Source organism: Hyposmocoma kahamanoa, unplaced genomic scaffold (genome assembly GCF_003589595.1).
Source record: "Hyposmocoma kahamanoa isolate Upper Pololo Valley unplaced genomic scaffold, ASM358959v1 93, whole genome shotgun sequence".
In the NCBI taxonomy this organism is placed as follows: Eukaryota; Metazoa; Arthropoda; class Insecta; order Lepidoptera; family Cosmopterigidae; genus Hyposmocoma; species Hyposmocoma kahamanoa.
Genome location: NW_020654810.1, coordinates 13,912,798 through 13,938,046, shown reverse-complemented (window position 1 = coordinate 13,938,046; position 25,249 = coordinate 13,912,798). Strand labels below are relative to the sequence as shown.

The window sequence follows — 25,249 nt, the reverse complement described above, 5'->3', positions numbered from 1 at the left end:
AAGTCTCGCTTGGTAAAATAGATCTGTATTTTGGAACTATTATATGAGAGATGTACAAAAACATATAATAAATGGAAACTTAACTACTATTCACAAAATGGTTTTAGTTCGGGAAAACCAATGCAAGCAGATTTAACAGTTTAATTTTATAACAGGTAAGTTTGAGTCGTTATGTATTTACAAGTCTTACGCCTTACGTCCAGCCAGGTGAGTGCCCATTTGGGAAAGGCCGTGTTGGAGGCCGTCGTGAGCGGCGTATGTGAGACCCTCATCCAATAAGCGACATGCCTACCTATAGTAGTATTGCCCTCCTTGTTATAACTAACGCATTTGCGTTTCGGTAACTTTTTTTTTATAATATCAAGTGACGGACCGAACAAGTGTTATTGTCACCTAAAATGCCAATAACGCTGTTTGTGCTTAACAATAAAACTGACACTAAATAAGATATTTAAAAACCGATTAGAGTGGGTCGTAGATCTCGTTTCGCTTATTCCAGATATGTCAACAACTGAATTTCGCTACAAATGCCGATTACGTTAGTTATGACGGAGGACGGAGGATTTGTTCCAGTGCAACTCAGAACTTTAAGAGCTTGTTCACATAACGAGCGGTCAACGGGCGTTTAGCTAACGTGCGCTTACAACTTACCGAATGTTGTACGTAAATCGCTCTAGGTGTGCACATGCGAACGACCAACGCCGCGCTAACGCCGGGCACTTTAAGGCCTTATTCGCACGAGACTTTAAAAAGCGTTGCGTTAAAACTCGGCGTTGGCGCTTTTATAACGTTCTCGATGTGATTGTTCATACGAACGCTTTAAAATCACTCTTGTTTCGTTTCTCGCTTCAGTAAGACGTGGAAATGGTTTCTGCTAAATTACTAGCTATAGCGATTTGTGTTGCTAGAAGACGTAAAAGAAAACAAAAGGCATTCTGGGTTCATCCTCTGAATGAACTGAGATACTTAAAAGCGCAGTTTGTGACACTGTACGAAGAATTGAGGCAATACCCCCATTGACTTACAATTATATGGACGTCGGGTCCGCGCTAAAAAGTATCCGCACTTGTAAGGCGCTAAAATCGTATACAGAGCGCGACACTCCGCTTTAGTCTTCATTTGTTCTACTGACAGCGGGATACTGCGATGACATTACAATTTAAATTTCGAATAGGTTGACTTGGGACATTTTTTTCGTGGTTTTTGTATTAGACCCGTCGTCCATTTATTTGTAAGTCAATGAATACCCCGATAATTTTTTTAGTTATTTTCGAATGTCTACAACATTTGACGAACTTTTGACAATAGTGGGTCCTCGAATAACACTTCAAGATACCAACATGCGTTTGGCGATACCACCTGTACAACGACCAGCTGTTACACTTAGTAAGTAAAACAATAATTACAAAACAATTTTTATTTATTAAAAACATAGGTATTAAATTTAACAATCATCTGGAGACAAGTAGAACTCTTCTGGTGAACTTATATTCGTCAAGAGGCTCTGAACAGTTGTTGAACTTAATTGGTCAGTGTTGGACGGAGATGGGCAAATATTTGGGTTGAAAGTGGTAAAAAAGCTTTGTGCGGAGTGTGGCCTAGAACTTGGTGCAGTTGAATAAGCGGGGCGGTATTGACGATTCTTTAAAATCCTAATTACTTTCGATGGATGTACAGGATTAACGGATGAGGGTTGATGCAAGGACAGTGTCGAGTGTGACTTTGAGTGCTGCTGAAACATATTATGTGCTTGAGTGAATGTTGGCTTTGAGAGCTGTTGTGGAGTCTGAGTATAGCTGAAGCTGGTCTCCGATTGTGGCTGCTGCTGATACACGTAACGACTTTGAGTGGATGTTGGTTGTGAATGCTGCTCTTGTGTGATCTGATTACAGATAGGTGTTGATTCAAGCGAAGGGATTGAATTTGGGTGACTGAAATATGGTTCAATGTTTGGTGCTTGGTTGGGCTGACTAAAATATGGTTCAATGTTTGGTGCTTGGTTGGGCTGACTGATGTTTGTATTAAGCGACCTATTTGAGAAAGTGCGAATTACTCTTAATATTTCGATTTTGGCTAACATTTTATTGTCATCGTACATCTTTTTAAGTGATTGAACCTAAAACATTGAAAGTGATAAACATAATGTTTTATCCTCGTCCGCTTCTGACATTTCATTTTTGATGGCCTTCAGAACGTCATCCTCAAAGGATGATTTTGTGTTCTTTTTCTTCTTTGGAGTCTCTGGAACATTATGAGTGGCAGTCGAAGGTCCAGCTGGAGAATTTTCGTCGTTCGGCTGTGACGGGCTTTCAATATTTTGCTCTGTTACATTTGTTGGAGTGCTGTAGTTTCCACAAGTTTTGGCATCTTTAACGTGTGGAATAATAATTCATCGTAATATCTGTATTTCTTTCTCTTTTTTGCACCTTGGCTTGATGTGACATCTTTTTGGGCTTGATATTCACGTCGAAAGTTGTCCCTTAAATGTTTCCATTTTGCTTGTACGTCTTTGTCTAAAAAAAATATATGTAATTAATCTCCAGCCATTCATTTATTACAGATTTTTAGCAAACAGGCAACAATTTTCATGATTTACATTACCAGTTTTTACTTGGAGTATCTACTATACATTACATTATTAAACAAGTCTGTGACGAAATATGGGATTGTTTAAAGCCTGTTTATGCCAGAAAAAACAAAGGATGACTTTAAGAAAATATCCGAAGAATTTTACCGCTGCACTAATTTCCCCAATGTAATCGGGGCTGTAGATGGCAAACACATTGAAATAACAAAGCCCAATCAAAACTGTACTATAATTATAAAAATTATTTTTCTATAATTTTAATGACAATTTGTGATGCAAATTATTTTTTTACTTGCATTGAAGTAGGTGCTTACGGCGGTTCTACTGACTCAAAATACATCATTTAACAAGCAATTAGAATCAGGCCAAATCGATTTACCAGAACCGAAAACTTTACCGAATAGTCCGAATGGGAAAAACATGCCATTTGTATTAATTGGTGATGAAGCATTTGCTCTATCTGGACATGTTTTACGACCATATCCGAACCGCAACTTGACTGTGCAACAACGTATTTATAATTATCGACTAACACGAGCACGAGTAACGATTGAATGCAGTTTTGGTATTCTATCAAACAAGTGGAGGATTTTAACGAGAGCTATAGAACTTCAACCCGATCGCACGATACCGGTAGTTAAAGCATGTTGTATTCTACATAATTTTGTAAGAAGCAAAGATGGATTCCAATTTGATGATACTTTGTTTGACAGTCCAATACAAGGTCTCCAACCGACAGGTCTAAGAAGTAACCATACTGGTCTGGAAATACGTGATTATTTCGCTAGATGTTTTACATCGCCAGAAGGTTCTATCCCGTGGCAATATCAAGTTATCAATAGACAAAATGGTGAATAAGTAAAAAAAACTATGTACCTACATATTTGATTAAAATAAATAAAATGCATTATTTACTTACATCGATTATTTTTTTCCTCATTGGTGAGGGTTTCCCAGTCCTCTGAGAGATTTTTGGTTACGTCCTACCAGGCATTATTTTTCATAATCTTATTTGAGTAACCTGGCAATGCTTTTGCATATAAAAGTGGACGAGACTAGGACTTCGGGATCCACAGCCCACGACATCGTATCGCCGGTCTGCTAACATAAACACAAAACCAACACGTCTGACTGCCGAGATGCTGCCGAGCGAGCGCGCGGCGAACTGAGTGAGGCGCCGCACAGTGTACGATTTGACTAATCTAGGCGGACAAAAGGTATTTAAATGAAATGTTTACAACTGCGTTTTTCTAATCTTTTTATACTCCTACATACATACTTTCAATGATAACACAAAGCAAATAACCCTCTGATGCCTGCAACTTGTTTTAAACAATGGGCAAAGTTCCCGGAACCAAGCCAGGTAGGCGGCCGACCTCTCAGTGTGACCGTTAACGCTAACGTGTGTACATGTTTTTCGGAGTTTTGAGTAATTTCACGTGGTATTTTGTTATGGAGTCATCAAGTAAAGGTAATTATCCATTTAATTTAGTAATAAAATAAATCGAATTGTATGTTGATGAATATGTAATACTCATTTAAAAAGATCCATAATTTAAAAGATTTGTTTACTCCGAATTAATTTTCGTTCAGAGATCTACCATGTAGTCAAATGTAGTCAAGCTATAATAGTAGTTTTAAAAGATTGCTTGTTTGATATACTTTGATCGTATAATAATAGTTTTTTGCGATTTTTTGCGATTATAAATTTATTTGTATTTTTCTTTACAGGTGCCCAAATGAAGCGAAAATTAATATTTGATTTTTGGCGTTCCACTTCGCCCAAAGGCCGAATAAATCGAGTAATCAACTTCGTGAAGACGAGTTTCGGTGATTTGAGTGTTACCGAAGAACAGGACACGCAGTTAAAAGTGTTCTTAAAAAAGGAGTGCGAGAAAATTCGTGTAAAATGGGATCGCAAGCAAAGACGATTGGACCTATTTATTTAAATAATTTCACAGTCCAGAATTATAAAAATGTTCAACAAGAAGCAAAAGAAAGGGGGTTCAATTTATACCCATGCTATGACCATTTAGTATAAGTGAAGAAGCAGTGCTATCCTGCTGTTGAAAATATAACAGTTACAGATGTATCAGCGGAAGTAAATTTGAATGCTATATTGAACCATACTGCATTGAGAATATGCAAATATATTCTTGGAGAGAGGTTAGATACAAGTGTGTTGGATTATAATTTAATATATAAGTGGGGATGTGATGGATCTTCGGGTCACAGCTTGTACAAGCAACCATTTGAAAATCCCGATAGCACTGACGAATATATGTTCGTCATATCTTTAGTACCAATAAGACTTGAAGACAATGCACAGAAGGTGATTTGGGAAAATCCTCGACCATCATCACCAAGATTTTGCAGAGTTATTAAATTCATGTATAAGAAAGAGTGCGAAGCATTAATCAAAGAAGAATGCACAGGCATTGAAAACCAAATACGCGAGTTGGAGCCATTTTATCGTTGAAATCAGAGGCGTAACCGTCACTATAACGCACCACATGATCCTGTCAATGATCGACGGTAAAGTTTGTAATGTCTTGGCTGAAAATAAGTCAACTCAAAGATGTTTTATCTGCAAGGCGACATCAAAGGAGATGAATACGACATTAATGGCTAGAGAACCTGACGATGACGAGAGTATGTACCAATTTGGTATTTCCAGCTTGTATGCGTACATACGTACAATGGAGTGTCTTTTAAACATAAGTTATCGCAGTGGCATTTGTGAGTGGCAAGTCAGAGGAGATGAGAATAAAAAAAACCTTCAAAAAAAATAAAGAACATATCAAAAAAAGGTTTAAAGAAGTTGGTCTCATCATAGACAAAGTTAAGCCAGGCTTCGGTACAAGCAATGACGGAAATACTGCACGAGCATTTTTTTATAATTATGCCACAACGGCGCAGATTACTGGTATCAATGAAAAACTGATACAACGTTTTGGGACAATTTTAGCTGCCATAGCTTCAGGTTACGAAATTGATGTTAGAAAATTTCATGATTACTGTTGCGAGACAAGAGAAATTTACATAAGTTTATACGCTTGGTATAACATGCCAGTCACCGTACATAAAATTTTAGTACATGTACATGTACATGTATAATAAAAAACTCTGTAATACCAATAGGACAAATGTCTGAGGAAGCTTCAGAGGCTAAAAATAAAGAAATCCGAAAAGCTAGATTGGGACATACGTTAAAAATATCAAGACACAGAACAAATTATGATCTAATAAAACATTTGTTGACAAGTTCAGATCCGTATATAACATTATTAAGAAAACTCCCTCGGAAGCAAATATATAAACGTGACATAGATATACGCATATTGTTAAAAGATTAAAAGTATGTTGTTATTACACTTAATTTTATGTTTTATTTATTAAAATATTCTTATTTATTATATAAAGGTAAGTTATAATCTAATATTTAGATATCCGAATTTTGTCTCCCTAGTTTAACCAAATCGTACACTGTGCGCCGGCGATGTGTTACCGCTCGTGTGAATAATAATACGAAGTTTTATATGATCTACTCCCTTTAACGCCCAACGCCCAACGCTCAGAATGCAACACTGCTGATAAAAAAGCGTCGCATTTTAAAAGCGCTGACGTATGAACATATACATGCAAATGCATTTGTTCTATTTGAACGCTTTTTTAACGGACGTTAAAAAAGCTCCCGTGCGAATGAGGCGTTACACGCGGTGAAGCGCGCTTTGAGAGCATAGGTTTGCCGTACTGCCGTTCACATAAGAGCGCGTTTTCGACGCGTTGAGATGTTTCGCAATGGAAACGAAATTTTTTTCTAGAAATGGGCACAGAAGATTTTAATACGAATTTATGAGTTCATCAATTATGAGAGCTAGTAAAGCATCAAAAGACTTGATTGACATCCTCAAGTAATTAAAAAATTTTGGGTTAATATAGTTTAGTTTAGGATACGAACTTATGAAGTGATTTTCACTGAGCCTGAATGATAAAATAGGATGGATCCAATATTTCCGTCTCCTCTTGCCTTGCTGTCTCCGTCTTCGATATAAAACCCACAAACACATAGCTGATTCCACGTCCACCTTCGACTAATGCTGAACTTGCACTGAAACAGTGGCAACGCGCGCTCAACGCCCGAAAAGCGCCCGCTATGTGTATAGGTACACTATTCAAAAACCTAACGCGCGTTGAACGCTTGTCATGTGATCATACCCTAAATCGCAAAGATCACAAAGAAATAGCAAAGAGCACTGCCATTGCACTCGTCTCACTGAGACACATAGTTGACAAGTTTCACGTGTCTATTTCAAGTTTCACAAGCACTCTTCCCGTTCAAAACAAGAACGCAGTAATTGATCACATTACTGCTTGGCGCAGAAACATAGGTATGATACCTATATGGTAAAGGGATAGTTTAGAGGAATTTGGAATCTCGAAGAAATAGAAGCTGAATCGATCTTCACAAGTATTTTTTAACATTCAAATATTTTATGGAAATAAACGCTTCCGTTATTAATGAGTATCAGCGTTTTGGCAGCCATAAAACGTCTCGAGTTGCCCATCTTAAGTAGACAGCGTTTTTCATTGATCTACGAAATGCGTAATACACCAACCGTGAAATTGAAGTTGTCGCTCGGTACAATATCGATCAGGAAATACACCGTATTTTCCGTCGTTTTGCACACAAACCATTGACTTACAATTATAATAAGTCAATGACACAAACCTATTATTTCGATTCCAATTCCATTAGAAAGTTAGACAAAACAGTAATTTAGCATTATTCAATGGTGTTAAAGGCAATAATATTTTCCTACGGCATAGGTAGAACTAAACCTACATACTTACCATTTTAAATCGCTTTACTCTTTTTGCTATCCTTCATAATGTAGGTAGGTACTTTTGTGTTTATTTTTTTTATGAGGTGTTAACTTTTACCATAATTTAGGTACCTGGAAATGAAAATGTGGATATCTGTTGTTGTTCCGAATAAAAATAAAATTTAACGAGAAATACTTTCGAGTTCTTAGGTTTTCACGATTGTAAATGAAACATTTGGTGAGGGTTTGTTATACGTGTCGCGTCTTCATTACTCCACCAAGTCTGCAGATATTGTGGAGTACATGCGAGTGAAGGCCAATGCAAACCTGAGGGTCGAGCGGTTGGAGTCGCGCCACAACGTGAATTTTAATTCATTTGTGGTGCGAGTACCAACTCAACACCAGTCGACCTTCATGAGAGAAGACTTTTGGCCGAAGGGTGTCATATACCGGCGTTTCCGAGGACGGCTACCGGACACTCACGTTGCGTCACACGTCGAAGTACATACGTGTAAATAAATAGTGTTATATGTATATTATCATGTTATATTGTATTTATGATTAGTCCGTAAGGTATTTATTTAATATTTCTGTTATTGTTTTATTATATTATTGTTATATTATATGTATGTTAGTCTGTAAGGTATGTATCTATGGGTCCTAGTTGCCTGAAATAAATAAATAAATTAAAAAAAATTAAAAATTAAAATTTCTTTGGAAGAAGAAGGGAATTATAACCTTGACTGCGAGTGCGGCCTCTTACATTGGACAGAGCGAGCGAAACATTTCTACTCGCGTTAAAGAATAGCTGATGTCAAGCGCTGTCGCTTGAAACAGTCTGCAGTCTGTGAACATGTCTTTGATAAACCAAGACAAAAGAAGTCCGTTTTCTACAGGACACTGCTAGAGGCCATTGACATGAAAAAACATCCGAATTTGAACAGGAAAGATGAGAAATATTTAATTGACATTGTTGAGATTTTTTTTGTTTTGTGGTAGAAATAGGGCTTCTTGTGAAAGAGTTCGCCCATGGAACTACTGCCACCTTACTGATTTCTAACGACAAGCAGTAATATGAGCATTTCCGCGTTCTGGTTTTGAACGGTAAGGGTGCTGGTGAAATTACAGGCACACGGGACTTGTCAACTTGTCTCAGGATGATAGACGCAGTGTTGGCAGTGCCCCTCAAATCTTTGCGATTTAAAGCTCTGTGTGGCACTGCCACTGTCATCGATAGGCGTGTCGCTTACCACTAGGCGCACGACTTGTTCGTCCCTTCGTTTGATGTTATAAAAAAATTGATGTTGACTGCGTCTTAAAATTTCTTAATTAATTACAACCGCGTCTTGGACTTTTTAAATTCAATAAGCATTAGTCACATCGTTTCTAATATTGATTGATAAACGTTAACCCGACCTAGAAAATTGAGATGGGCGACACGGAATTTCCATTAAGTAAGATTAACGCGCGGAAAGGCGACACAAGTACGCGGCGCATTTTAATAAGTAGCGGATTTCGTTGTGGCACGTACTACATAGTCATAGTCTGTAGGTGCGAAGGGATTATAGCGAATAGACCCCCACCCGTTACCATGCCATATTGGCAAAAAATATTAAAGTACGACCTTATCGGCAGCTCACAGATATTATGCATGAATATGTGACAAATTAGAATATTACCTACTGCTATGATGAAACTTATACATAGGGCATAGGGCACACTATTAGTTTCCGGAATTGACCACTTACATAAACAATATTTAAAAAGTAATTACAACATTTGAAAATGGAACGCTTTGGCTGTAGAATACAGTTTGTTTCATCTGACTGTCGCTTGTTTTTACATTGTGGCATCGGTTCAGAAATTGGTTGTCTACATAACCATGGATTTAACTCGTGAAAATTTTCGTAGTATGATTTTCTACGACTGTAAGTGTAATCTAACAGCTCAGCGGAGCTTCGCTCAGCTTCAAACTGCTTTTGGCGATGAAGCACCATGCAAGACGACTATTTATAGTTGGTTTGCAGAATTCAAACGCGGTCGTGTGAATCTCAGTGACGAATTTCGTGATGATCGCCCGTCCACTGCTGTGAATAACAAAAACATCGATGCTGTGAGCCGTATGAATTAACAGACAGGCATGTGACATACCATGAGATTCAGGCATCTTTAGGCATAGGCATGTGTCAAATACAATCAATACTACACAAACATTTGGGTGTGAAAAAGTTGTGCTCTCGGTGGATCCCACACAATTTGACTGATGCTCAGAAAACGTATCGCGTCACTTGGTGCAATGCCATGCTTACCAGATTCAACGAAGAGGCGTCAAATTTGGTGTGGGACATAGTAACAGGTGACGAAACATGGATTTATAGTTACGATCCCAAAACAAAGCAGCAATCGAGCGTATGGGATTTTCGAGATGACCCGAAACCAACCAAAGTGGCGCGCGTGCACAGTGCCTCTAAGCGGATGATTGCTTCTTTTTTTAATAAAACTGGACACGTGGCTACTGTTGCTTTGGAGAATCGTGGTACCATGAATAGTGATTGGTACACGACCATTTGTTTGCCGAAAGTTATTGATAAACTCCGTAAAAATAACCGTAAACGCCGTATTACTTGCACCATGATAATGCCAGTTCTCACACGGTCAGACAGACAAATGAATTTTTGAAGGTGAACAACGTTGACCTTATGAGCCATCCCGCGTACAGTCCCGACCTGGCACCTTGTGACTTTTATTTATTTCCAAAAATTAACAGCCAGTTACGCGGGCAACGATTTTCATCACCTGAAGAGCCTGTCGAAGAGTATGAAAAATATGTTTCAGAGATTGTCAAGGAGGAGTGGCATAAATGTTTTCAAAATTGGTTCATTTCGTATGAAAAAGTGCATTAACGCTAACGGAGAATATTTTGAGAAACAATAAATTCATTTTTGACCATTTATAGTATTTTTTTCATATTCATTCCGGAAACTTATAGTGCGCCTCACGTATAGGTAACTATTTTTGCTTTGATACACATCAAAAATATCGAACAAAATACAATACAATGATTCTAGAATTTCAGAGGCTCTCCTTGAAATGCTTGAATTATTTTCCACTCTTACAGTGTATTATTTCCTTGAAGTACTTATATATTATTCTGCCTATATCTCCGATCTCTGAATAAAGGCCAGCTGAATCCGGTGGACAGAAAGACAGAGGACATTAAATTTGTCAATGTATAATTTTATGCTAATTCAATATAAGTAAGGTATAAATTTCAATGATCTGAGATAGAGTTGCCCCATTGCAAGACCAAGACGAGACTAACCCAGTCTTGATCTTAGTCTTGGGTCAGGTATCCAGGTCTTGATCTTGCGGTAGTACACTTGGTTTTGGTAGGTGCAGATTCAGTTTAGGTCGGGGTCTTGATCTTGTTGCAAGTCTCGCAATTCTTGCCATTACCTGTTGCTACTTAATAGATATGCAAAAATACCTTTCCCGACTATTGTAAACCGCAGGTTATCATTCTGTTTGACAATGACCGGTATTCGTAAAAAGTATTACGATCAATAACGATTCTTTTAAACTTTATTTTAAAAATGTATTTGCATGAAGCGGAGAACAAGACAGCGTCAAAATGTGCACGGCAACACTAACGACAGCCATCTTGCATTTTTTCCCTACTCATCGAGTACTCATAGAGTTTAATATCAACTGAATGAATTAGACAATTTTCGACAGACCAGCCGATGAGTGTACATACATATAAAAAAAACAACAAAAATTTCAAAAAAACTGCCAGACGCAAGACTCTTGCAGACTCAGTCTTGTTCTTGCCCAAATCTTGTAGATCGGCTTGGTCTTGTTACAATTAGGTACTTTTATTTTTAAGACCAAGACTGATTTCGGGTAACACTACTCTGAGATCGACCTCGGAGTTGTTGCAAACTAGCGGACTCTGCTGTACGCCGGCAGACGCTCGCGGTACCGTAAGGGATTACACCTCAACAGTGTGCGCTTGCGGGCACTAAATTCTCTTCGATGCTCTCCCCGTCGTCCGCCGCCTGGTTTGCGCTGGCCCTAAGGGACTATCTAATAGAATAAAGAGACTACGTGTTTTCGTAGTTTCTCAATATGTACGTGACGTCTAATTAGCTGTGTGCTAAGGAGATATGAATGGATTTGGGTCATCTGCTTATTGTTTTACTCACAAAATTTATCGACATATACTTATTTCAAAAGGTGATGTATCGTTAATGCTCTAAAGGTGCCTACAGATACGATCGCCATTTGTCAGTTGTCAAGAATTTTCAAAAATTTATTTTTGGTAATCCTTATGGAAATGGCATTATTACGCACATTTATATCTGAAAACATTACGACCGTCGTGTCCGCCATAATGTTTTCAGATATAAATGTGCGCCTTGTGTTGGATACAAGCAACCGGCGTCAACCAAACAATTGTGGTTGCAGTAACCGGCGACTTCATATTAACCCGTCACCCGTCCTCGAAATACGCGGTACCCTTAACGATTAAAAAAAAATATGATAAAGTTATAAATACAAAAAATGTCATTTTGGTTAATTGTATGTATGAAAATGGAATATTCGCTGCTATAGTCGTCACAAAATAATAGATCATATTTGACAGCTAAACCAGTCGATAGTATGTAACTTTGAATGCAATCAACGAAACAGTAAATAAGCAATTAATAACTTATTGGGTTTTAAAAAAATACATAAATTTTATTGAAGGTCTATACGTTATGAAAGAAACATATTTCAAGTATTATTTTCGCAGGAATTCCAAAATAAAATCCAATTTTGAGTTACTCCGAAACGTCTTATAAACAGTTACATCTTCAGTCTACTTAGTTATAATTCTTTTTAATAATAATGTTGTAACCAATACGCGCCGACTATCATCGAGTCAAATCGGTTTCACTTAAAAAAATGACTTATTTAATTACAAAAACAAAAATTTTAAAGTGCTTACAAAATTAGACTGAGTATACTAGTATTTATAGTAGACAGAACCGTAAAGTCAGATTTGTATTTCCTTTTCTTTATCGCAAATTCTGAAACGGCAACACTGATGTCGATTTAGCGTCACTCTGCATCGGCGCCCGCGCAGTCTTTCGCCGTCTTGGAAGTTGACTGTACGCTTGGTTATTCGTGGTGTTTTTTCTTGTGACTCGGCTGTGCTTTTGGACTACTTCTATTTTCAATCTCGTTGACCTTGGCTTGGATATTTTGGACTTGATTCTGTGTGAACTCTTTTTCAACATGTCGAAAAGAGGACGTGCTTTAAATAGCCAGACTCGCGAACTGGTTGTGAAATTACACGACTATTTCGAAAGGGAGTCACTTAATGGTGGACCTCTATTACCAGTGACACAAGTGCAAAATCGCGTCGCAAGTGCACTTGGAATCGGCAAAAGAACGGTACACACCATCATACAAGAAAAATATGGGCCTTCCGGCTCTCAAGAAAACGTATTACATACGCCTAGAAAGAGGAAGAAAAGCAAGCCTGTAACAGGTATCGACACGTTCGATGCAGACGCTATTCGTAACCATGTTTATACATATTATACTAGACACGAGTACCCTACTGTGAGTAAATTGTTGGTATCACTTCGAGAGCTTGGCTTATTTACTGGGAGTGCTACCTCACTGATTACAATTTTGAAAAAAATTGGTTTTAAATACAAGAAGTCTGACAAAAGAAATATTATGATGGAAAGACATGATTTAATATTACAAAGAGTTTCATTTTTGAGAGAAATGAATAAAATTACAAATTGGGATAATGTTGTGTTTATCGATGAGACTTGGTTGAACTCAAACCACACAGTACCACAATCATGGACCGACGACACTAAAGCATCCAGCTCGAAAGTGCCAATGGGAAAAGGTGGTCGCCTCATAATTTGCCATGCTGGATCAGCCGGGGGAGGTTTCGTTAATAATGCTTTACTAGCATTTGAATCAAAAAGTACAAAAGAATATCACGAAGAAATGGACGCAAACAAATTTAAAGAGTGGTTTAAAACTTTACTTCAGAACCTCCCCGAACAATGTACAATAATTATGGACAATGCATCGTATCATTCGGTTCAAATAGATCGAGCGCCGACTCAGGCAAATAAAAAGGCTGATTTGGTGGCATGGCTACAGAGGAATGGTGTCGAAGCTGACATGGAGCTATTGAAAGTGGAATTGTTAAGATTAGTGCGAGAGCATAGACCTACAAAACTTAGGTATGAAATTGATGAATTGGCACTTGAGCATGGACATAAAATTATAAGGACACCGCCGTACCACTGTCAATACAATGCTATTGAGTTGATTTGGGCTCAAATTAAAGGTTAATATTTTTGCATTTAATACTGTTATTTTAAATTCGTATATATTAAGACTTATTTTGTATTAGTAGCATATTTTAATAAAGTACAAATGTAAAGAGGTAACATATAAACTTTCGAATTTGTAATATCACTGTGAAGGAACATTACTATTTTACAACAGTGTTTTTTTTTTACAGGCTACGCAGGACGTAATAATACTAAGCCACCGTTCTCCACAAAAAAAATGATGACTTTATTAAAGGAAGCATGTACTAAAGTAACAAAGGAAGACTGGAGAAAGGTGGTGGAAAAAACTAGAAAACTAATAAAAGAAGATTTTGACAGAGATGTTAATATTGATAATTTAATTGAAAACGAGTTAATTATATGGACTGGTGAAACTAGCTCAACAGATGGTTTTGGTTCATCTTCCGATGACGTTGATAAATAAAAAATTCCAATAAGGAGGTCTTTTGTTTTACTTCAGAATTTTGTTATTTACGTACAGGTTATCCTCGTGAACTATGCTAATGTATAACTACAATACAACAACAAGTACAGGTTGCCGTTGTGCTCACTTAAAATACTTACTTATTATTTCTATTAAACTGTATAACGTTTAAATAAATGTTGATTGATATATCTAGAACTGAAAAGCAATGAACAGAAAAATAACCTAAACGATTACAAACTCCTAAAATTTTTAATCGATTTCTCGTGAGAATCGTTTAAACTGGTTACCGATATTGCAGTTCACATCACTATTTACGTTGCGATGACATGTGTCAAATATGATCTATTATTTTGTGACGACTATAGTTGCTTGTATCCGGACACGCGTCTGCGCGGCGCCTTAGTGGCAATTTCAAAATACATATTTATGAAATAAAGAAATAGGTAGGGAATCATATGAAGAAGCTGTATTTATTGTATTCGTTTTTATTTTTATTTTACATTTAGAACTGTGCCCATAAATGTGATGGATTGTTATAGAAGTCAATTATAAAGTTCAGTTCCGAAAATAGAGACAATATTTTTTACGCAGAAAATATATAGTAGGTATTGCAGTTGCTGTCGCGGCAACTGCACCCAAACTGCTTGCCGATTATATTCCGATTACTATTCTTCTGTTGTGTTGCTAGTACATCTTGCTTTAGTTATTCGATATCTACTTTTCATCGAGACTACCTCCATGATCTAAACGGGTTACTACCACGGGTTTTTGTCACCCAAGTACGCAGAACTTGTATAATAACCTTTAGTATAAAGTTTTTGTTTTACTATAGTTTTAAACCTCGTGAAAGGCAAATTTTGTATATCAACCGGAATCTTGTTATAGAAGCGTATACATTGCCCCTTAAATGATTTTTTGACTTTGTGAAGACGACTATGAAGAAAAGCTAGTTTATTTCCATTCCTCGTATTAATGTTATGTCTGTCACTATTTTTCATAAATAAATTACTATTCCTTTTAACATAAATTATATTTTCATAAATGTACTGTGAGGCTAGTGTAAGAATGTTAATTTCCTTAAACTTATCTCTCAAAGATACTTTGGGGCCCAGATTGTAAATTGCCCTAACTGCACGTTTCTGCAGGACAAAGATTCTATTGATATCGGCGGCATTACCCCAAAGCAAAATGCCGTATGTCATTAGACTGTGAAGTAGCTGAAGTAAACCAATCTATCGGTTTGGACGTCTGAAAGTTTCCTTATTTTGTTGATCGCGTACACTGCAGAGCCGAGCCGTTTTGATAACTTACTTATATGGGGACCCCATTGCAATTTAGCATCTAACGTTATACCTAGAAATACAACTGTATCCACAAGATTCAATTTTTCGTTTCTAACTACAAAGTTTGTAACCGTCTCTCTAACATTGGGTAATATAAATTTCACACAATTTGTTTTTTTCTTATTAAGAAGTAGGTTATTAACAGCAAACCAATCAACTACTTTAGATACAGCATTGTTCACATCGTTGTAGGAACATTGGTGCCTTTTAACTTTAAATAATAAGGAAGTATCATCAGCAAACAATACTATCTCATGTTTTATACCCTCCATAAGGCTAGGTAAGTCATTAATATCATATAATATCACCAAAAACAAAAATGGGCCTAGAATTGAACCTTGAGGGACACCCATGCCAATTGCAGACCCTGATGATCTCGTACCGTTAACATCGACCCTCTGTGCCCTACCACGCAAATACGATTTAAGAAGGTCGAGATCACGTCCCGCCACACCATAATGGCGAAGTTTCCTGACCAGTGTATCATGGTGCACATATCAAAAGCCTTGGAAAAGTCACAGAATACACCAATAGCATCATGTGAGACTTCCCATGCATCAAATATATGATTAATCAACTCGACACCAGGGTCGGTTGTAGAGCGACCCCGAGTGAAACCAAATTGTTTAGGAGACATTAAGTTATTACTATAAAAATGTGCACACATCTGATTTAGAATAATTTTTTCAAATATTTTACTGAGAGTTGGTAGTATTGATATAGGTCTGAAATTGGTGGGGTCAGAAATACTACCAGATTTGAAAAGTGGAATAACTTTACTTTGCTTCATGAGGTCAGGAAAGACACCATCATCAACACATGTATTAAAGACACATTTATTACAGGCTAAATAAGGCGCAATACAATCAACTATAGAACTAATTACTCTGACTGAAAGACCATCAAGATCAGAAGTATTTTTTATGTTTATAGACTTAAAGGCTTTAACAATATCGTTTGGAAATACATGACGGAACCTTAAATTAGTGATACTAACAGCATTATTTTCTTTTAGTAAGGATTCAGCGGCGGACGGAGATGAATTTAACGATTTAGTAGTCAAAATTGGAATGTCAGTAAAAAAAAAATTCAAATATTTTAGCAACTTCTGCGTCTGTGTTTACAATTTTGTCATTAAATCTTAGTTAAAAATCTAAGTTACGAGGTTTGACCCTTCCAGTTTCGCTGTTTATAATATTCCAAGTCATTTTTACTACATTCGCGCTGCTTTTTATTTTATTATTTATAAACATTGCTTTGGCTGCAACACAAACACGTTTAAACATTTTCGAATATTTCCTAACAAAATCATTGAAACTGTTACTAGTGTTATAAGTCCTTTCATCGTAAAGATCATATAGTCTTTGTCTACTTTTGTGAATTCCCACAGTCGCCCAATCACTAAATTTATATTATAGTTTAACTTAAATTTAAATTATAATTTAACTGCATTCGAGATAACACTATAATTATGTTTAAACATACTAAATTAATATTTGGTATTCAGGAATAATATTTGATCTTCTGTTTTTATTATTGGTCTTTTCTTTTAACCATTGATTTATGTTCTCACACGGCCAGACAGACAAATGAATTTTTGAAGGTGAACTACGTTGACCTTATGAGCCATCCCCCGTACAGTCCCGACCTGCTTTGTATTATATTTGTTACTGCAATATAATGAAATTCGCTTAATAAGCTCCTGGCCCTTCTTAGTCCCCTGCCAATCAATGCCTATTGTTTTTGTTTGGTTTATTGGAAACCATTGAGGGGGAAAATAGATTTTTTATCATTCCTCGTATTTTTGACAAGTCTAGGTACTTATTCCCGCAAATTTATGTTAGAAACGATGAAATGTTTCACACCCGGCTGAAGCTTTTTATTGGATAGTTAATTAAAGATAGGGAATTAAGAGTAAATTGTTATAGAAAAAATTTAAACTTTATCACTATTGGACATCGTTGTATTTTGAAACCTATAATATTTTGTTTTATATCAATTTATTATAGTTTTCATTAGGTACATTATAAATAATGATCATTTTAAATTTGCAAAAGAAGCAGACAAAAAAATCTAACTGGTCCTCTTTTTTAATGATTGATCCTCTTTCTCTGAGACATAAATTAAATCAATGAATATTTTAATATGTTCTGAGCTACGCAAAAAAAACCGTTTGATTTGTATAAAATAATGAACTTTTTGTTGTGCCTCAAAACTAATACAAATTAACGAGCGACTAATACGAATAAACGAGCATTTAGGTACTTATTTTTAAAACTGAATAAATATTTACTATATTTGTATACTAATATTATATTAATTGCAATATAATTTGACCTGTTAACATGTTCGGAAACTAAGTAGTTCGGAAAATAAGTAAATTGGCTTCCGGCACTCGCCGCCGCTGTCGCGACACGCTCGTTTCGCTCTCTCCGGTCGCGCTGCTTTTCCAAATATTACCCAGTGCGCGCTGAAGAGTCCTAGGTAGGTAGTCCTCGGAAGCAATTGGGGGCGTCGATACTTTCCAGGGGGTGCTACCGCATTTGCCAAAAAAACCCCTGAATTAATTATGTAGACTACACAACGCTACTACGTGAGGCGCACTATAAGTTTCCGGAATGAATAAGAAAAAATACTATAATCAGAAATGAATTTATTGTTTCTCAAAATATTCTTCGTTAGCGTTAATGCACTTTTTCATACGAATGAACCAATTTTGAAAACATTTATGCCGCTCCTCCGTGACAATCTCTGAAACATATTTTTCGTACTCTTCGACAGCCTCTTCAGGTGATGAAAATCGTTGACTCGTTGAATCGTTTCTCAAAATATTCTTCGAATGCACTTTTTCATACGAATGAACCAATTTTGAAAACATTTATGCTCTTCAGGTGATGAAAATCGTTGACCGCGTAACTTCTTTTTTCTTAATTCTTCTTTCTTCTTCTTACTTTTCTTTCTTCTTAATTTTTGGAAATAAATAAAAGTCACAAGGTGCCATGTCGGGACTGTACGGGGGATGGCTCATAAGGTCAACGTTGTTCACCTTCAAAAATTCATTTGTTTGTCTGGCCTTGTGAGAACATAAATCAATCGTTAAAAGAAAAGACCAATAATAAAAACAGAAGATCAAATACTATTTTTGAATACCAAATATTAATTTAGTATGTTTAAACATAATTATAGTGTTATCTTGAATGCAGTTAAATTATAAATTTATCCGTAGAGCAACTAACATAGACGCAACTTATATCTTTAAAATGTATATATAAAAACGTTTATTTAAAAAGTGCGCATTTCAATTTCATTCAATAATCAATTATTACTATTACTTTGAGGATCAATAATATTATCCCATGTCAATTGTAACATTGTGTCATCGATGCAATAATCTTATTGCATCGATGCGATGATATGAAATAAATGATTCTTTTGTATTCTATTGATAAAAAGTAGATATCGAATAACTAAAGTAATATATACTAGCAATACAACAGAAGAATAGTAATTGGAATACAATCGGCAAGCAGTTTGGGTGCAGTTGCCGCGACACAGCAACTGCAATACCTACTATATATTTTCTGCCTAAAAATATTGTCTCTATTTTCGGAATTGAACTTTATAATCGACGTCTGTAGCAATCCATTACATTTATGGGCACAGTTCTAAATGTAACATAAAAATAAAAACTAATATAATAGATACAGCTTCTTCATATGATTCCCTACCTATTTCTTAATTTCATAAATATGTATTTTGAAATTGCCACTAAGGCGCCACGCAGACGCGTGTCCGGATACAAGCAACTAGCAACGAATATTCCATTTTCATACAATTAACCAATATGACATTTTTTTGTATTTATAACTTTTTCATATTTTTTAAAATGGTGGATAACAACAGCTACGCAGCTACCGTGTGCCTATAGAACACCACGATACCAAAATCGTTAAAGGTACCGCGTATTTCTAGGACGGGTGACGGGTTAATATGAAGTCGCCGGTTGCGGTAACCGGACACGGTTATCGGTTACGGTCGCCGGTTACTGCAACCACAATTGTATGAAGTTGTTTGATTGCCGCCCGTTGCTTGTATCCAACACAAGACGCACGTTTGCGCGGCGCCTTGGCTCTGCCTGCCGCGTTTCTTCGAGTAGTAGGTAAGTTAAACAAATTGAATTGATTTATGTTCTGGTACTTGGTCCTTAAAGTTCTTGTAAGTACTTACTTTGATTATTAAATTTTTCAAGATTTTTTATTTTGGGGAGAAATCTTGACAGCTTTCAAGTAGGTAATAAATTTTGCCTTATTCTGCAGAGGTAATGGATATTTATGAGAAAAAGAGTCGGGAGAAATTCAATCCAATTAGAAGTGAAAATGTCTTGAGAAAAAAGGCTGCGTAGGTGAATATTTTTCGGTGTTCACGTAATACCTCAGTGACTCATAATCTTCTTGAATCCTATTAAAAAGGTGGAAAATTGGGAGTCTATATCATTCAATCGAATCGCGAAATGCTTAGAAAATTTATTGATATTTATTTCAGTTGCAAAGCAAATGGTATCTTTAAAATGTGTAAGATTGTTACGTTGAAAAGAATATAATAGAAAAGAATAGAATAGATAGAGTGAAATGGAAAAGAACGTAACGGTGAACGGAATAGCGTAGGACCCAGAATTGAGTAATCATTTATTTTATAATTGTCACAATATTTTAATTAAAAATTACTTGACTACATAAAGGATATTGTGATCGTCAATAATATAATACGCACAGAACAGTAACGCAATAAGGGCTTCGTGGGCGTGGTACGTGTGCCAACAGTAAGCAGACTTCTGCAAACTTGAGCTCGGTCCGTTATTTGGACGAGACGTGGATAAGTGCACTATTTTGCTACTTTAGAGTGGAAAAATGATAGTCACACTATTGTTATGCATGGCGAGGTTTCAGTGATATGACGATGATTCATCAAGATTTATTTTATTTAATTTTAATAAATTTTCCATTTTCAGTTTATATACCTAAGAATCGAAAGTCAACCTTTTACTGCAGTAATATGGGCGACTTTTTTTTGGAGAACGTTAATAGTCATTAAATCGTTTGTCATCTTTCAGCTATTTCCGCTAGATGGCAGCACATTGGATGAAATTTCAATATATAATCTCAGTACAGACTACTAAAAAACCAACCTCAAAGTACGTGGAATTACATATAATTACTAAGTTTTATTGAAATCGGTTACCGGAAAACGCGCAAACCCGGATTCATCCCCTAGTTCGCCACTATACGGAACTTGACACAGGAGATAATAAAAATTATTGAGAAAGAAAAACGCCTTGAATTGGAGAATAGAAAACCAACCATTAAAATAATTGCTCTTTATAATAAAATTTGGGCGCTATTTATAAAAATGTGTCTTGATGCGTGAACAGCCACCCTTAGAGGTGGATTATTTTCTTCAAAATTAAATGGAACCACTATGGAGGTAAGAGGGTACCTCCATAGTGGTCATCAAAAAAAGAATCATGAAAATCGGTTCACAAATACCGAAGTCATCGCGTAACATACATACAAAAAAACATACGGTCGACTTGAGAACCTCCTCCTTTTTTGAAGTCGGTTAAAAATAGCAAACGTCGTAACTTCTAATAATATTTATTGAATTTTTAATGGTATGTCAACAGGTTAAAGTTTAAATTATATTAACAGTCCAGAATTTGTTACATCTTTTTAAATTAGAAAGTACGACCAATCACTATTAAGATTTCACATTATGATAGTGTGAGTTTTGGCGACAGCAGTTTTTGTGAAAAATATATGAAATTTGTAAGAAATAAAATTACAAACTGCCTATAAAACTACTTCCGTGGCCGAACGCTTACCATGCCGGACTGCCACGCAGAGGTACCAGGTTCGATTCCCGGGCCGGGAGAAATATTTACATGGCGTACATTTATTTATCTCGTGAGTTTGGGTGTAATTTGTAGTTGTCTATGTGTGTCCATGGCACCCGCGACACAGGGTTTCCCTAGTGCGGGGCCATGTTGAGTGTGTGCGTTATTTATTAATCTCTTCGAAAGAAATTCCTCTACGAAAGAAGTTCCATAACGGTTTTTTAAAAACAAACACCGTTATACAAATTCGTTTCAGGTTCACGCTCGCGCCGCCGAAACGCCGCCGCCGCCACCGACACTTCTTCGTCGGCGCGCCGCCGCCAGTTGGTCTATTCTCGGCGCTCATATATAAGATGGGCGTACGATAGGCAACGAGTTTAAATATTCCCGCATTTCGCATTACTCGTACTCAACTTGTTCATCGCCCGTAAGTGTTCAAGTTTTGCCCAAGTAACCAAATAATGTTTACGCTACTTTGTACAGGGATAGCTCAATGAAACAACATGTGTTTATTTCACGTACACGTGCGATACGTCCGCTCACACCACTATCTAGTGTCGTAAAGGCAGAGAACAAAAAAGTAACGAGAATGGACACTCTCCGCCCCTCCCTAAATTTAGATACCGCACCACGCCCCGCACATTGACTGAACGACAACAAAGCTGTCGACGAGCCGTTTTCGCGCTAAGACGGCTTTGACATTTGAATATTTTTCATTTATTCATTACGAATCTTGTATGTTAATATGTATATAACATCATTGTTCGTTACTATTTATAATGGTGCATAACATAACTTTGTGAGCTAGTAGACAAAGGTTCTCGAGTTTTTAATTTGTATTGCCAATTAATATTACGTAGTGAACATACCTAATTATTAACTAGGTAATGATAAACTTGGACACGCAATTTCAATACCTTGGTTACCTTATTAAAAGTACTTGTCCGAAATATAACATTTTAAGTGCTTTTAACATATTTTTAAAATAAATCTTCAATATTATTCTAGTTAGTGGATTAATGAAAAATATAATATTATATCGATATAAATACCTAATGAAAAAGTGGTATTATTATTATTAGGATTCTATTAAGAGAATTAAAGATAACAGGTTCGCTTAAGAATTTTCGCTATGTTGCCGCTCTGACCACGAAACGTAATAAAAAGTGATGGGTAACCCTTTTTTTTTTAAAAAAAAAAAAAAAAGAAAAGGCTTACCCATCACTCACTGCCACTTTACAGAATAAAACAAACAAACAGTGCAAACAGAGCCTTGCTGTATGTAGTAGTAGTAAGTAAATAACTTTTGACCGTTGTACGGAGTGTCCGGGGTGTGGTAATGGTGGGAAACTGCGGGCCGCAGTATAACTTACATTGTCTAATGTCTATGGTATACACGCCAGTACATCAAGCGACACATTGACGTATCTTGTTCCATTAGAATGGCGATTTTCGAACAAAAATGTGTAGTTTGATGTGCCGTTGTCCGTACATTTTGTGCATACACTACAGTCCGTACACGACTCACGGAGAGCGCGCACACATACAAGCCGGGCTGCGACGTTTAATATGGAGTTACGTTATCTGTTCTTATTCTACTATAACCACTCCTGATTTTATCGCACAGAAACTGCTTTCTAACTTAGGAATTTGCGTGTGTGTATTGTGGAATGATAGTTACCTATATTGTAAAATTTTTTCATGAGTAGAACATGAACGTTGTCTATTGCAATTGTTATAAGGTATAATTTGCAATGCTCTGAGACCGCACTCGGAGTGTCGCGGCGCATTTCTCTATGCGCCTCTGAGACGCGTATAGAGAAATTAAAAATGATGAAATTAAAAGCATTGATAATATTATATTTTATTTATTCAATTGTAATAGCATAAAAATATGCATTGATAAATTTAATGTTCTCCGGCTGCCTTGCCGTCTGCCGATTTCCGCTGGTCCTAAGTTTCATGTTTTATGGATAAGCCCATTCGCAAAGAACCACTTCTGTAGCTGCTGATACGTAATACTACGTTACTTTTGCGTCCAACTCTTTATAGTTTTTTACACCACAACAGTTAGTTCTCTGATGATGTGATGAAGTGCCAAATCATTGATGAACGCTAGGAATAGCGTATTCCCTAAATCTTATCCTTGAGAGGTCCCATGATGATATCACAATTCGGTGTCTTAATTCTTTTGCCGTCTGTACCGATCTCCACCGTTTGCTTTCGGTTCGTCAAGAAAGACTAATAAATTATGGGCGACTCCTCTGGTGACGGCATACGTAGCTAATTTATGTATCGATATACGTCTAACGCCTTTACGAATTTTGTACCTATCAGGTTTGTACCTCTTCGTAGCATCGTCGATATTTGTAATAAAAAAAAGGATCCTCTATATTTTTAGCAGCATGTGTGTTGGACTTAACCTTTCTATAAGCATATTAATTGTGTGTCAAATAACAAGTCGTTCGTTTCAAAGTGTTTCACTTCAGTGTTTTCTACAACACTTCTTGATAATAATAGGTTCTACTAATATTTGACATACCTCGATGGCCCAATGCTTTGCACTGTGGACACTGGACGAGGAGGTCCCGAGTTCGATTCCCGGTAGGATCAATTTGGAAACTAACTTTTCTGAATTGGTTTTAGGCAGTGCCCCGTACCGAATTCCGTTGCTCTGGTACTTATAGTACAGAGAATTCCCTAGTTTGTGTGGTGTGGTTATCTGGCACATTATTATTATTATAACATATTCGAAATTAGCCCTCGGTAAACTTTTTATTTGTTAGAGTAACAAGTCGGTATACCTACTCCTGGCCTGGCATATACAATAAGCTTAAAGTGATATCGTATATCAACATCCGATAAAAGTGTATCGAGGTCAATTCTGTACATACATTCATGTATATGGGGAAAAATTATTTTCGGTGGACTAATACAACTAAACCCAAAAATATGTAGGTAGTTTACTGATTGGCAGGATGTTTCACCACCATATTTTTTTTTTCCACTAGTTTGTTATAATTATTAATACAAAGATCGCACACTTAGAAAAAATTCCTTCGATCCGGCTGGATTCGAACTAACATATTTTTTGTATAATACCGATCTCGTCTTTGTCTAATTCTTCTAATAACTTACTGAAACTTGCCTGGATTGAATAGTTTATGCCCCTTCACAACATATTTGGTACAATTGTTTTCCTATGGTAATAATGATTTTCGGAAAATTCTTATACCTATACTAGCGTTACCCTGTATAGAGCTTCTTGGGTAGGCAGGTAATTTTGGTTAACCCGGAAAGTCGAATATAAAAAAACACAAATGCGCCATCGTCTGTCATGTTGTCATTTAATAAGGTTTGCTTGTATTCAGTATTCATAAAAAAATAGTTATGTTAATGATTTCTAAAAGTTTGTTCCATAAACGACATCCGCAAGAAATCAAAAAATAAGGAAGAAGAAAATTCGTCATCTACACAAGTAAAATAGGATGATGATGTTCTTAAATAGGATGATGATGCCGCCTGAGATAAAAAAATGTACAAAGTGCTAAGTGTCAAGCTTGATGTAGGTGCTCTTGACTATCGGGGATCTTTCGCTGTCGACCATCGTGGGCGCAATGCTCGACAGTCAAAGGTGCTGGGATGCTATGGTCTCCTTCTGTGAAAGCGTAGTTTCGCACAGGAGGCCTCGGAGCAGCTTAGAGAGGATGGAGGCTCCCCCTGACTGACCTGCTCCGAAGACGGCAGCCGGGGAGACGAAGGAGGCAATACGCCCACTTACTTCCCCCTCTGTAGTGAGCCTTGA

The 25,249-nt window shown here is 36.6% G+C and overlaps 1 protein-coding gene across 1 annotated transcript; it reads left to right on the top strand.

Annotated features, from left to right (window-relative positions):
• Positions 1-13,194: 13,194 nt before the first annotated feature.
• LOC113237047 lies at positions 13,195-21,812 on the top strand. The gene is made up of 3 exons (XM_026473292.1): positions 13,195-13,777; positions 13,955-14,135; positions 21,701-21,812. Exons 1-3 carry the CDS (start codon positions 13,195-13,197, stop codon positions 21,810-21,812), a joined length of 876 nt encoding a protein of 291 aa, XP_026329077.1.
• The last annotated feature ends 3,437 nt before the right edge of the window (positions 21,813-25,249 follow it).